Source organism: Aethalodelphis obliquidens, unplaced genomic scaffold, assembly GCF_003676395.1.
Source record: "Aethalodelphis obliquidens isolate GAN/ISIS:26980383/991018 unplaced genomic scaffold, ASM367639v1 scaffold68, whole genome shotgun sequence".
Taxonomy (NCBI): domain Eukaryota; kingdom Metazoa; phylum Chordata; class Mammalia; order Artiodactyla; family Delphinidae; genus Aethalodelphis; species Aethalodelphis obliquidens.
This window is the reverse complement of record NW_020838012.1, coordinates 4,739,210-4,753,760: the sequence shown is the minus strand read 5'-3', so window position 1 is coordinate 4,753,760 and position 14,551 is coordinate 4,739,210. Positions and strand designations below refer to the sequence as shown.

The 14,551-nt window shown below is 33.9% G+C and overlaps 1 protein-coding gene across 17 annotated transcripts in view; it reads left to right on the top strand.

The window, feature by feature from the left end:
- The window catches only part of RALYL (RALY RNA binding protein like), an 836,785-nt gene that overhangs the window by 720,566 nt on the left and 101,668 nt on the right, over window positions 1-14,551 (top strand). For all 17 annotated transcript variants that reach the window (XM_027089735.1, XM_027089728.1, XM_027089721.1 and 14 more), the window contains one exon: window positions 4,007-4,167. In XM_027089735.1, coding sequence (XP_026945536.1) covers window positions 4,007-4,167 — 161 coding nt within the window. The remainder of the gene's footprint in view (window positions 1-4,006; window positions 4,168-14,551) is intronic.

The following is a 14,551-nucleotide window of genomic DNA, read 5'->3' as shown; positions in this document are numbered from 1 at the left end:
GTCTAGACTACATTGTTTGGTTAGCATTTAACCACGTAGGGACTGTAAGTTTGGGTTCATAAATAAAGAAAATGAAAAACTCTTTTTTATGAGGGAAATTTAGAAGAAAACAGGTAATTACTGCTTCTTAAATTACTATTTATCTAAATGAAATTTTAGTGTTCAGTGTAATATGCAAATATTACATTTTCAATTTTTTTTCACAAATTTTAAAATCACATTGGTTGACAGTGAAAAATAGTCATCAAGTCAAAACTCCATCAATCAAGAAATGATTTACTAGTCTGTGGTGTATCTACTTGAGAAAATGCACCACAGCAATTAAAATAAACATTAGGAAGACCATTTAGCAAACTTGAGAAACGTTCTTAATATAAATCAAAGAGAATTAGCCAGGATACATGACTGTACATATATTATGTTTTCAGTTATGTGCAAAATATGGATGCTTGTGGGAAAAAAAATAGAGAATGACAGTAGTTGTTTTAGGGTGAGAGATTGGTAGTTGTTTTCTTTCCATGTATTTTTTCTGAAAATACATGTAAAGGTTGCTTTATTATTGTTGAAGTTTAATAATAATAAACTTTTAGTAAAAACAAGAATTCAAATTATATTCATTTTATATGTCAGTATAACTTTAAATTGCCTTTGTCCAAAAAGCAACTTATTAAAATAACTAATATCCTTATTCTTTCTAGAGACAAGGTATGTCTATTTTTATCAAGTAAATCAATATTAAAATTGTTTACCGGTTTTTAGCTTTTGCTTGATAATGAAATTATACATGAAATAATGATAATGATATTATTAAAGAAAACAAAATTCCAAACAAGAAATGGGGACATGAAAAGTAGAAATGTTTATTCAATAAAATAGACCCTCAAATGTCTTCAGTTTGTTGCTTTTATTAAAATCTGACTACATTTATGTTATTTACTGATTGAAAGTAGGTCTTTTAAAGTTTTTATTTTAAAATAGACCTTAGGGAAGGGAGAATTATGTGTTTGACTTCATTATAAATCATTAGCTATTTGACCTGTAAACATTATGGGAAAAACAGTATTCTAACAATATTAGGGAAAATGAAGGACCATTACAGAAAAGGAAAGGGAATGTAATTCTGGGAGTTGAAGAACAAAAAACCAAGAGGACGGAAGAAATTTTAAGCTTTTAACTGACCTTGGAGATTTGGATTCTATTTAATTCTATTGTATGGCAATTTTTGTTGGACTATTTTCTTTGATTTGCTATAGACAGGATTCGGATGAGAAAGACAATGCTTGCGTCTCCTTCACAGGCTGCCTTTCACCTACTTCCTTCTGCATTTAGAAGAGCCCCTACATCTCATCCTGCAATCCCAGAAAGCTGACCCCTTCCCATCCTTATCTTGTTATGTTTTTATGCTTTAGGACAATACCCAGTCTTCCTTCTTTTTATTTCTGGTAAACTCAACTTTGCCCAGTGAAAATTAACAAACATCCCAACTCCATTAAAATTTAAAATTATATTCTCACACGAAATGCCCATTTAGCTTTGTTTGTATATTACAATATCACTTTTTAAAAATTAAGTTCTGATGCCGCATATCTTCCCAACACAGTGACAGAATAAATTGGTAAAACCTGATTCCATGGTGAGAAAGGAGTCATGTTTCTTTGAAGCAACACATCAAAATATTCAGAGAACAAGGGTTACTTCCTATAGGAATTTACAACAAAGAACACAACACACACTGAGCATTTTACTAAAATGTACATCCTATACTAAAAGTATGTCACAAGTACAGTGAACAAATGTAGCTCTCTTTTCTCCACAGGAGAGTAGGCCTGGCCAACACTGGAAGCTTTGTAATCCCTGTTTGGGGGGAAGCAATAGAAATATTGATAAACATTGCAGTTAAAATATTATTGAATTGCATTTTAATTGAAGTAGCAGTGAATATGGTGACTTTACTTGGCCTGCATTTCCAGTATAGCATTTTTACATCATTATACATTTTAGTTGTGCTTTAGAAATTTTCTTAACCCAGTGTATAGATTAGTTTATTTAATGAACCTGCTAAATTGCATTTTCAAGTCCTGGGGAAATTGTTCCTCCAAAAGAGCTTGCCATTCATCTCAAGCAGCAGCTTCTACCCTGGGAGAGATCAGTCAATTGTCATATTTCTTTTCGCTCAATAGCTCTGGGTGTTTTAGCTCATGAAAAGTGCCTTAGTATCTTGGTTCACTGACTTAAGTTGCTCTGTGATTTCAACTTATAAATAAGTAATGTAGACTTTGTTTTGTGATTGAAATGAGGGGCAGGCTTAGTTGACCCTTTTGATTTTCCAGCCCTTAGTGGTATGAATGAGATTCACAACCCTTTTCAGCCTCATCCTGTCTATATCTTTTGAAGCAAACTATAATGTGTTGACATCCATGACCTGCTATTTGCTGGCAGTTCTGTGGCTCTAATGGACTTTGCTTATGCACAGAGGATGACACCTCTCTTTAACTCTGTCTCGTTTCATTTATTTTCCTTTCCAGACATCTCTTAGTATTTCCCTAGCATGTTTCCAAATCATTTTTGGACAGTGTAGTTCTCTAATGTAGAAGACAATCCTAGTACTAAGTTCTGCTTTAAAGGTGTTTTATATACAAATTTTCTTCTCCATAGTGTCATAGTTTTCATTATTTATGAATGAATATTTGGAAACCAGCCTATCTTGTTATTATATTTCATTTACTATTTTCCAAAAAGAGATGATCACATTTCCATCTGTATGTGTAAATGAGATGTAATTTTATGAAATAACCTATTATAGAAGGTTTTAGATATTTTAAAATTTAAAACTGTTCTAGTTTTCTCATTTCTGTCTTTCACATTATTTTTATTGACTGTTTTAAAGCAGTTATGAGAATGTAATCCATATAATGGTGTCACAGTAAACTACATAATAATCATCATTCTAAGTCAATAACACTATTTTCTTTATAGTGGACAAAGTAATAATACCTCTGGTTCACTGGCAAATAGAATATATATATCATATTTTTTTCTCTGAACCTTTTATTCTGCTCAAATGTGCTAAGTCACACAAAAATTTGTTATGTGTATGCAGTATAAATAATACGAAACTTTGAATCTATTAATTATATATTTATATAAATGAGTAAATACTCTTATACTTTTGAGTCCTTTCATTGTTTAATGGAAATGCCTTGGTTGTAGTGAAAACCATTTTTCACTTTTTAGCAGAAACTTCAAAGAATTTTACTGGTATTCTTTTTTGTTAGAGAATTTTTTAATAGCTAACTACAAATATCTCTAGTCTCAATTTGCATGTCTATCCAATAGTCAGAATAGTAAAAAAGTTATCCTGATAAATATTTCCCACCAGTTCTTGAGTCAACAAAGGTTCGTCCTCATGCTATGGGCATTTCATTCAAACTCAGCCTCCTTTTTTCTGTAGTCAGCTGAGCCTTTCATTACTTAAGGAAATCCTTAGAGAGAGGTAAGGAACAATATTGATTTGTCTCTTATAGCTGCCCTCTTTAAACTAGACATACTCCTATTTTTTTTTCCTTCTGAGCTGTTTTCTGATCATACAGTAATTTTCTTTGTCCCTGATTCTGCATGGTCTATTCCTCCTTTCACACTTATGTGCTAATAAGTATCTGATGTGTTAAAGGAATATTTCTGTTCCTAAAATGGATAAATCTGTTAAATCAAGAAAAGAAATATACTTGGGAATGAAGGTCGACATAATTTCAACATATTGAAAAGCTCCTTGTTCTTTCATACCTTAAAAATGAATTCATATTAAGGGTCAGATTCTGATGCCCAGAAAGCATAGACTATATTAGCATCCTGTTTCTTTAGCGAAAAATGAATCTTCTTGAGGACAACAATGATAACAAAAACATTTATTGACATTTTTTACAAGGCCAATCTCTTAATCGTCTCACACATTTGATAGAACACTTAGGCATAAACCAATTCTCAGCCACGTTTGTATTTTGTGAAGGTTATTTGATTACCATGGGCGTGTGCCTCCACCTCCCCGTGCAGTAATTCCGCTGAAGCGTCCCAGAGTGGCTGTAACAACTCGCAGGGGGAAAGGAGCCTTTTCCATGAAAGGGGGATCAAAATCTACTGCCAGTGGATCTTCTTCATCAGGCTCTAAACGTAAGTATCTTCTTTATTTTATTTCTCTTTAAAGAAGGGGGGGGATACTTATCACTGCATGAATGTCTATACTCAAATTAATCAATGATTATGGAGCATCTGCTGTGTACAATATATGAGAGAAATGTAAAATGTATAAGAAATGGTCTCTGCTTTCCACTACACTACACTGCAGTAGAAAACTGTTTTATTAGAGCAAATAATATATTTTTGGCCCACCTAGCTTGTGACATATTGAAGTCTTGAAATATAACATGTTGCTTTTAATGAAGAAAAAAATTCACTTCAAAATAGAGTGAATATAGTATCTTTTCAGGGAAACAGTATGCAAATTCAATGCATGTTTTGAATATTTGAGCACTGGGATAATTAAGACAGGCAGAGTAGACAGGTTAAAAGGGTAACTTTCCATACTATTCTAAATCATGAGAATTATGTGTCTGAAAACATGTAATGTCTTAAAAAAATAATATATAATTTCACATTAATTAGTAAAAAGTAGAGATACAAACTTCCCAACTAAACAGATTGCTAAATTTTTATATGGACAGATTCAGAAAACTCTAATTTATTAGTAGAATATTATTCCTAAGGAAAGGATAGCAAAATTTCTTGCATTTCTTGAGATTACATTCTACAGAGAAAAGACAGACAAGAGCAAGCAAAGTAAAATCTGAGGTGTTACACAGTAGATCATCACTATGTAAAAGAATAAAGTAGAATAAAGTTGGGAGCACTGTATTTCATTGGATGATGTATGACTGCCTCTCTGACAAGGTGGCATTTCAGCAGAGACCTCATGGAAGTAAGGGAGTGAGAGGGTGGGCTTGAAGCTATCAAGGGTAGAGTGTCTGGGTAGAGGGAAAGGTCAGTGCAGAGATCTTACATTAGAACAAGAAACCAGTGCAGCAGAGGGAGAAAGAGGAAATTAGGCAGGAAATAAGGTATAGGGAGGGCGAGTTCCAGGGCAGCTTGTCAGGCCATTGTAGGGATTTTATAGTTACTCTGCATCTCAATCTTTCAAGACAAATAAGGCAAATACTGCTATTCCAATGTCACTGATGAGTAAGCACAGAGAAGTTCACATAGTAAATGGTAGGGCCAACACTAGAACTCATGTTTTTTTTCATTTTCATCCCTATATACTATCTACTCTAGAACATTGCCTTCTGTCTTAGTGCCATCAGAAATACTAAGAAAGAACGTTCTTGAAATACTTTGTTTTTACATGAGAATGTGCAAGATGTAGTTACCAGAAGCACTAATGTTTCCAGTAACAAAGTTTTGTGCACTCAGAACTTGACTTAGCTAATATAACCTAAATAGCAAATTACATAGATTTACAGTTCCATATGTACTGACTTATACATTTATCTAATTATTCTATAAATAAAAAATGTGAATTCCCTTTTTGAGTCTTAGTAATAAAAGAAAATGAGATTCTGCAACAATCTCTAAACAGTCTTATATGCTCTCTGAGTATTGTCCAAAAACAAAGAAGTTTCTTGAATTTGGTTCTTGCTGTGGAAAATTGAACATTGAATTGCCTGCTAGGTTTATAGAAGACTTTTTTACCCTAGTAGTGTTAACTTAATTTCAAATAGAAATATCTTAAGCACCTGTGGATTCCTTGCCCTGTAGTCACTTTTAAAACAATGTTTACCAATGGAAATTGGTATTTTGGCCATGGCAGTTCTACATTGTGTAAGAGTATTCCAAGCTTTGCAGAACATTTAGCATCCCTGATCTCCAAACCTGAAAGGCCAACAGCACTCCTCAGTCTTTGTAACAACAATGTGTACCCTTATACATTTCTAAATCTTCCTTAAGGAGATGGTACCACCCTGGTTTAGAACCAATGGATGGTGGCCCTTCTTGGGCAAGAGCAGTTTTGTACAACTCAGCCACTTGATTGCCATAAAACAGAGTGATGCAGAGAAGAGTGGTATTTTACAGTGGTTATTTTGATATAAATATCTTAATATTCAAATGCTTAAGCTGCATTTGGCTTTTTGATTTCTAGTTTTCTTGGGTCATGGAGAGAGAATAAGAATTATAAAATCTTTTTTAAGGATGTTATTAAGAATTTCTCTTGGTTTCATAATAATGAGATTTTGTCTGGAAAATAGGATATATTTTCTGCTTTTAGTATAATACTATGTGTTTGTTTTACCTTGTTGGTTGTATCATCCAATCCTCTGTAGAATTTGTTCTTTTGTGGCAAATTGATATGTCAAATTCTGAAAGTGATTGTTTAAAAATCCTCTACCAGATAGTGACTTTATAAAGTTCTTCTTTTCTTCAGGTTTTATTTTATATCCCACATTGCTTGGATGGTTTTTATATGATGTTTTATAATAATAAGAGGAGAAAAATTATAGCTAACTTTTTTGGTGTTTGTTCTATGGTAACTATTGTTTTAACCATGTATTTTTATATATTAGTGCATATAAATTCATTTAAATATATTAATTTTACATATATTAATTCATTTGTTTCTCATAACTGCCTATAAGTGAAGTATTATTATCATTCCCATTTTATAGGTATAGAAAATGAGGCATAGAAAAGTTAAGGAATATCCCTAAAGTCACAGAGATATTTAATAACAGAGCCAGGAACTACAGCCTGGTTCTAGAGCATCTGTGTCTAGAGTATAGGCTCTTTAGTCTGTGCCCTTTTCAACACTGCCTCTCTATAACTTCTTGGAGAATCGTAACTTTTATTTATATAATATCTCATTTACTATCTTTAGCCTAGAATTTTACTCTGTTTGATACTTTGCTTGATCCTTTACTGATAAGGCTCTCTTTTGGTTTGCATTTCCCTAATATATCCATTTATTCTCCACCTTTCTTTGTCGTTAGTTTCCTGGGGCAAGTGTAATAAATTATCACAAACTGAATGGTTTAACAACAGATATTTGGAGGCTGAATGTCTGAAATCAAGGTGTCAGTAGAGCTGTGCTCTGTCTCTGGAAGTTCTAGGGGACAGTTTGTTCCGTGCCTTTCTTTCAGCTTCTGGTATGCTGGCAATCTTTGGCATTTCTTGGTTTACTGACCTACCACTCCAATCTCTGCTTCCATCATCACATGGTCTTCTCCCATGTCTTTGTGTCTGTGTCTCTTTTCCTTCTCTTATGAAGACACTAGTTATATTGGATTAAGACTCACCCTAATGACCTCATTGTGATTATATCTGCAAAGATGTATTTCCAAATAAGGTCACATTTACAGGCACTGGAGATTAGGACTTCAACATATCTTTTGGTAGAATATTTTAACCCATAACACTGTCACTTTATTTTTGCATATTTCCTAAAACAACATATACCTGGATCTTGTTTTTGAAAGCAATATGAAAGTATTTTTTTTTGCAGGGAAGTTTAATACTTTTACATTTATTATATTAACAAATGTATTGGATTATATTTCTTCCATCCTAATTCCAAGTATTTAACTTATTGTTTCCTCTTTTCTTCCTTTCCTTATGCTTGCTTAATGAATTTTCTTTTAATTCCTATCTATTCCCTCTCAACTGCCTTAATTTAGTTATCTATTTTATACATAGTATCAATAGTGTATATATGTCAATCCGAATCTCCCAATTCATCCCCCCATTCTCCCTTGGTATCTGTATGTTTGTTCTCTATGTGTGTCTCTATATCTGCTTTGTAAATAAGATCATCTATACCAAATTTTTCATATTCCATATATATGCATTAATATACAACATTTGTTTTTCTCTCTCTGACTCACTTCACTCTGTATGACAGTCTCTAGGTCTATCCACATCTCTACAAATGACCTAAGTTTGTTCCATTTTATGGCTGAGTAATATTCCATTGTATATATGTACCACATCTTTATCCATTCCTCTGTTGATGGACATTTAGGTTGTTTCCATTTCCTGGATATTGTAAATAGTGCTGCTATGAACATTGGGGTGCATGTATTTTTTGAATTATGGTTTTCTCAGGGTATATGCCCAGTAGTGGGATTGCTGGGTCACATGCTAGTTCTACTTTTAGTTGTTTAAGGAACCTCCATACTGTTCTCCATAGTGGCTATATCAATTTACATTCCCACCAACAGTGCAAGAGGATTCCCTTTTCTCTGCATTTTCTCCAGCATTCATTGTAGGTAGATTTGTAATCATGGCCATTCTGACTGGTGTGAGGTGATATCTCATTTTAGTTTTGATTTGCATTTCTCCAATAATTAGTGACTTTGAACATCTTTTCATGCGTTTGTTGGCCATCTGTATGTCTTTGGAGAAATGTCTATTTAAGTCTTTCACCCATTTTTTGATTGGGTTGTTTGTTTTTTTTTGATATTGAGCTGCATGAGTTGCTTGTATATTTTGGAGATTAATACTTTGTTAGTTGCTTCATTTGCAAATATTTTCTCCCATTCTGAGGGTTGTCTTTTCATCTTGTTTATTGTTTCCTTTTAAGTTTAATTAGATCCCATTTATTTAGTTTTGTTTTTATTCCCATTACTCTAGGTGGTGGGTCAAAAAATATCTTCCTGTGATTTATGTCAAAGACTGTTCTGCTCATGTTTTCCTCTAAGAGTTTTGTAGTGTCTGGCCTTACATTTAGGTCTTTAATCCATTTTGAGTTTATGTTTGTGTATGGTGTTAGGGAGTGTTCTAATTTCATTTCATTCTTTTACATGCAGCTGTACAGTTTTCCAGGCACCACTTATTTAAGAGGCTGTCTTTGCTCCATTGTATATTCTGGTCTCCTTTGCCAAGACATGAACTTTAGAAAGCTTCTATTTCATCACTCCCAAACCACCTTGCCTCCTTCTCCACCACCCTTCTCTGCCATACAAGCTCAAGTTTTATACATAAATGTTAGAGTTTTAGTTTCCAGCTTCTGTTAAATATTTATGTATTTTATATCTTTTCTTTCTCATATACTCTGTACTTAGTGCTTCTTTGACCACTCCAAGTGTCTGTTGTCATTACTACACATTAGGACTTAATTTAAAATTTTGTAAGTTTTTTTAGTTATATCCATTCTCCTTTAATTCTTAGGTTTTAGGTTGCTTCTAAAATAATTACTTCGGGTAAATGGATAATATAATTTCTGAATCTATGCATACCTACAGAAGTCTTTATTTTTCCCCACATATGCATATTTTGACTTGGTCTAAATTAGTTAACTATATTTCTTTTTCTCTTAGTATCCGATGTACAATATCCTAACATCTTAACCACTTCTAGTATTCTACTTAAATACTGATGTTTGTATCCTTCTCTATCCCTTGTTAGTATTTTCTTTATCTCAACTCAGAAATCTCAGCAAGATGTATCTAGAAGTATATCTTTTATTAATTTTCCTTTGGACTTTATGAACCTTTTGAAAATGAAGGTTCTAATCTTTTGTTGAGGGGAGAGAGATCTTCTTGGAGGTGGCGTAATGTGTGGTATCTGAGACAGAGCACTCAACATGGCAGGGCACTGCTAACATTCTCTGTATTTCCCTCAGTGGAGATTCACAGGCATTGCTTTTAGTAATATTTGTTAATTTTAAATATATATTAAACAATTCCCCCATGTTAATGTTATATTTCACAATTAGAGTATAATGAAATAATTGGTTAAACTAAACATACACGTGGTTCTTATATTAAGTGAAACCAACCAAAGCACATAAATATAATGTGTGAATTTAATGGAGAGGAAGTATACTTAACTTATTGAATGGAGAGCAGAAATGTGAAAAAAATTTGGAAATGGAGAACAAAAGAAAACATGTTGAATATTAGGTTTAACTAGCAGGGCTTTTTTTTTTTAATTAGTTTATCTTATTTATTTATTCATTTATTTATCTATTTATATTGAGACAAAATTGACATATAATATTGTGTAAGTTTAAGGTGTACATCATGTTGATTTGATACATTTATACATTGCAATGTAACTACCATCAAAGTTCTAGCTAACACCTCTATCATGTGACATAATTATCATTCATTTTTCTTTTTTTAACATCTTTATTAGAGTATAATTGCTTTACAATGGTGTGTCAGTTTCTGCCTTATAACAAAGTGAATCAGTTATACATATACATATGTCCCCCTATCTCTTCCCTCTTGCATCTCCCTCCCTCCCACCTTCAATATCCCACCCCTCTATGTGATCACAAAGCACTGAGCTGATCTCCCTGTGCTATGTGGCTGCTTCCCACTAGCTATCTATTTTATGTTTGGTAGTGTATATATGTCCATGCCACTCTCTCACTTTGTCCCAGCTTACCCTTCCCCCTTCCCGTATCCTCAAGTCCACTCTCTAGTAGGTCTGCATCTTTATTCCCATCTTGCCCCTAGGCTCTTCTGACCATTTTTGTTGTTGTTGTTTTGTTTAGACTCCATATATATGTGTTAGCATACGGTATTTGTTTTTCTCTTCCTAACTGACTTCACTCTGTATGGCAGTAACTAGGTCCATCCACCTCATACAAATAACTCAATATCATTTATTTTTATGACTGAGTAATATTGCATTGTACATATGTGCCACATCTTCTTTATCCATTCATCTGTTGATGGACACTTAGGTTGCTTCCATGTCTTGGCTATTGTAAATAGAGCTGTGATGAACATTTTGGTACATGACTCTTTTTGAATTACTGTTTTCTCAGGGTATATGCCCAGCAGTGGGATTGCCGAGTCGTATGGTAATTCTATTTTTAATTTTTTAAGGAAGCTCCATACTGCTCTCCATAGTGGCTGTATCAATTTACATTCCCACCAACAGTGCAAGAGGGTTCCCTTTTCTCCACACCCTTTCCAGCATTTATTGTTTGTAGATTTTTTGATGATGGCCATTCTGACCGGTGTGAGATGATATCCCATTGTAGTTTTGATTTGCATTTCTCTAATGATTAATGTTGTTGAGAATTCTTTCATGTGTTTGTTGGCAACCTGTATATCTTCTTTGGAGAAATGCCTATTTAGGTGGTCTGCCCATTTTTGGATTGGATTGTTTGCTTTTTTGATATTGAGCTGCATAAGCTGATGGTGTATTTTGGAGATTAATCCTTTTTCAGTTGCTTCATTTGAAAATATTCTCTCCCATTCTGAGGGTTGTCTTTTCGTCTTGTTTATGGTTTCCTTTGCTGTGCCAAAGCTTTGAAGTTTCATTAGGTCCCATTTGTTTATTTTTGTTTTTATTTCCATTTCTCTAGGAGGTGGGTCAAAAAGGATCTTGCTGTGATTTATGTCATAGAGTGTTCTGCCTGTTTTCCTCTAAGAGTTTGATGGTGTCTGGCCTTATATTTAGGTCTTTAATCCATTTTGAGTCTATTTTTGTGTATGGTGTAAGGGAGTGTTCTAATTTCATTCTTCTCCATGCAGCTGTCCAGTTTTCCCAGCACCACTTATTAAAGAGGCTGTCTTTTCTCCACTGTATATTCTTGCCTCCTTTATCAAAGATAAGGTGACCATATGTCACCTTATGGGTGGGTTTATCTCTGGGCTTTCTATCCTGTTCCATTGATCTATATTTCTGCTTTTTGTGCCAGTACCATACTGTCTTGATTCTTGCAGCTTTCTTGTATAGTCTGAAGTCAGGGAACCTGATTCCTCCAGCTCCATTTTCTTTCTCAAGTTTGCTTTGACTATTCGGGGTCTTTTGTGTTTCCATACAAATTGTGAAATATTTTGTTCTAGTTCTGTGAAAAAGGCCAGTAGTAGTTTCATAGGGATTGCACTGAATCTGTAGATTGCTTTGGGTAGTATAGTCATTTTCACAATGTTGATTCTTCCAATCCAAGAACATGGTATATCTCTCCATCTATTTGTATCATCTTTAACTTCTTTCATCAGTGTCATAATTTTCGGCATAGAGGTCTTTTGTCTCCTTAGGTAGGTTTATTCTTAGGGATTTTATTCTTTTTGTTGCAATAGTAAATGGGAGTGTTTTCTTAATTTCTCTTTCAGATTTTTAATCACTAATGTATAGGAATGCAAGAGATTTCTGGGCATTAATTTTGTATCCTTCTACTTTACCAAATTCTTTGATTAGCTCTAGTAGTTTTCTGGTAGCATCTTAACGATTCTCTATGTAGAGTATCATGTCATCTGCAAACAGTGACAGCTTTATTCCTTCTTTTCCAGTTTGGAATCCTTTTATTTCTTTTTTTTTCTCTGATTGCTGTGCCTAAAACTTCCAAAACTTTGTTGAACAATACTGGTGAGAGTGGGCAACATTTTCTTGTTCCTAACCTTAGAGGAAATGGTTTCAGTTTTTCACCATCGAGGATGATGTTGACTGTGGGTTTGTCATATATGGCCTTTATTATGTTGAGGAAAGTTCCTTCTATGCCTACTTTCTGGAGGGTTTTTATCATAAATGGGTGTTGAATTTTGTCAAAAGCTTTCTCTGCATCTATTGAGATGATCATATGTTTTTTCTCCTTCAATATGTTAATATGGTGTATCACATTGACTGATTTGCATATATTGAAGAATCCTTGCATTCCTGGGTTAAACCCCACTTGATCATGGTGAAAGATCTTTTTAATGTGTTGTTGGATTCTCTTTGCTAGTATTTTGTTGAGGATTTTTGCATTTATGTTCATCAGTGATATTGGCCTGTAGTTTTCTTTCTTCATGACATCTTTGTCTCGTTTTGGTATCAGACTGATGGTGGCCTAGTAGAATGAGTTTGGGCGTCTTCCTCCCTCTGCTGTATTTTGGAAGAGTTTTAGAAGGATAGGTGTTAGCTCTTCTCTAAATGTTTGATAGAATTCGCCTGTGAAGCCATCTGGTCCTGGGCTTTTCTTTGTTGGAAGTTTTTTTTATCACAGGTTCAATTTCAGTGCTTGTGTTTGGTGAGTTCATATTTTCTCTTTCTTCCTGGTTCAGCTCGGAAGTATGTGCATGTCTAAGAATTTGTGCATTTCTTCCAGGTTGTCCATTTTATTGGCACATAGTTGCTTGTAGTAATCTCTCATGATCCTTTGTATTTCTGCAGTGTCAGGTGTTACTTCTCCTTTTTCATTTCCGGGTCTATTGATTTAAGTCTTCTCCCTTTTTTTCTTGATAAGTATGGCTAATGGTTTATCAATTTTGTTTATCTTCTCAAAGAACCAGCTTTTAGTTTTATTGATCTTTGCTATCATTTCCTTCATTTCATTTTCATTTATTTCTGATTTGATCTTTTTGATTTCTTTCCTTCTGCTAACTTTGGCGGGGGGGGGGTTTGTTCTTCTTTCTCTAATTCCCTTAGGTTTAAGGTTAGGTTGTTTATTTGAGATGTTTCTTGTTTCTTAAAGCAGGCTTGTAGAGCTATAAACTTCCCTCTGAGAACTGCTTTTGCTACATCCCATAGATTTTGGGTCATTCTGTTTTCATTGTCGTTTGTTTCTAGGTATTTTTTGATTTCATCTTTGAGTTATTAATTGATCTCTTGGTTACTAAGTAGTTTGTTGTTTAGCCTCCATGTGTTTGTATTTTTTACAGATTTTTTCCTGTAATTGATATCTACTCTCATAGCATTGTGATCACAAAAGATACTTGATATGATTTCAATTTTCTTAAATTTACCAAGGCTTGATTTGTGACCCAAGATGTGATCTATACTGGAGAGTATTCCATGAGCACTTGAGAAGAAATTGTATTCTGTTGTTTTTGGATGGATTGTCCTATAAATATCAATTAAGTCCATCTTCTTTAATTTATCATTTAAAGCTTGTGCTTTCTTCTTTATTTTCATTTTGGATGATCTGCTTAGTGGTGAAAGTGGAGTGTTATAGTCCCCTACTATGATTGTCTTACTGTCAATTTCCCCTTTTATGGCTGTTAGTATTTGCCTTAAGTATTGAGGTGCTCCTATGTTGAGTGCATAAATATTTACAATTGTTATATCTTCTTCTTGGACTGATCCCTTGATCATTATGTAGTGTCCTTTTTTGTCTCTTGTAATAGTGTTTATTTTAAAGTCTATTTTGTCTGATATGAGAATTGCTACTCCAGCTTTCTTCTGATTTCCATTTGCATGGAATATATTTTTCCATCCCCTAGCTTTCAGTCTGTATGTGTCCCTAGGTCTGAAGTCGGTCTCTTGTAGACAGCATATATATGGGTCTTGTTTTTGTATCCATTCAGCCAGCCTATGTCTTTTGGTTGGAGCATTTAATCCATTTACATTTAAGGTAATTTTTGATATGTACGTTCCTATTCCCATTTTCTTAATTGTTTTGGGTTCATTATTGTAGGTCTTTTCTTTCTCTTGTGTTTCCTGCCTAGAGAAGTTCCTGTAGCATTTGTTGTAAAGCTGGTTTGGTGGTGCTGAATTCTCTTAGCTTTTGCTTGTCTGTAAAGCTTTTAATTTCCCTGTCAAATCTGAATGAGATCCTTGCTGGGTAGAG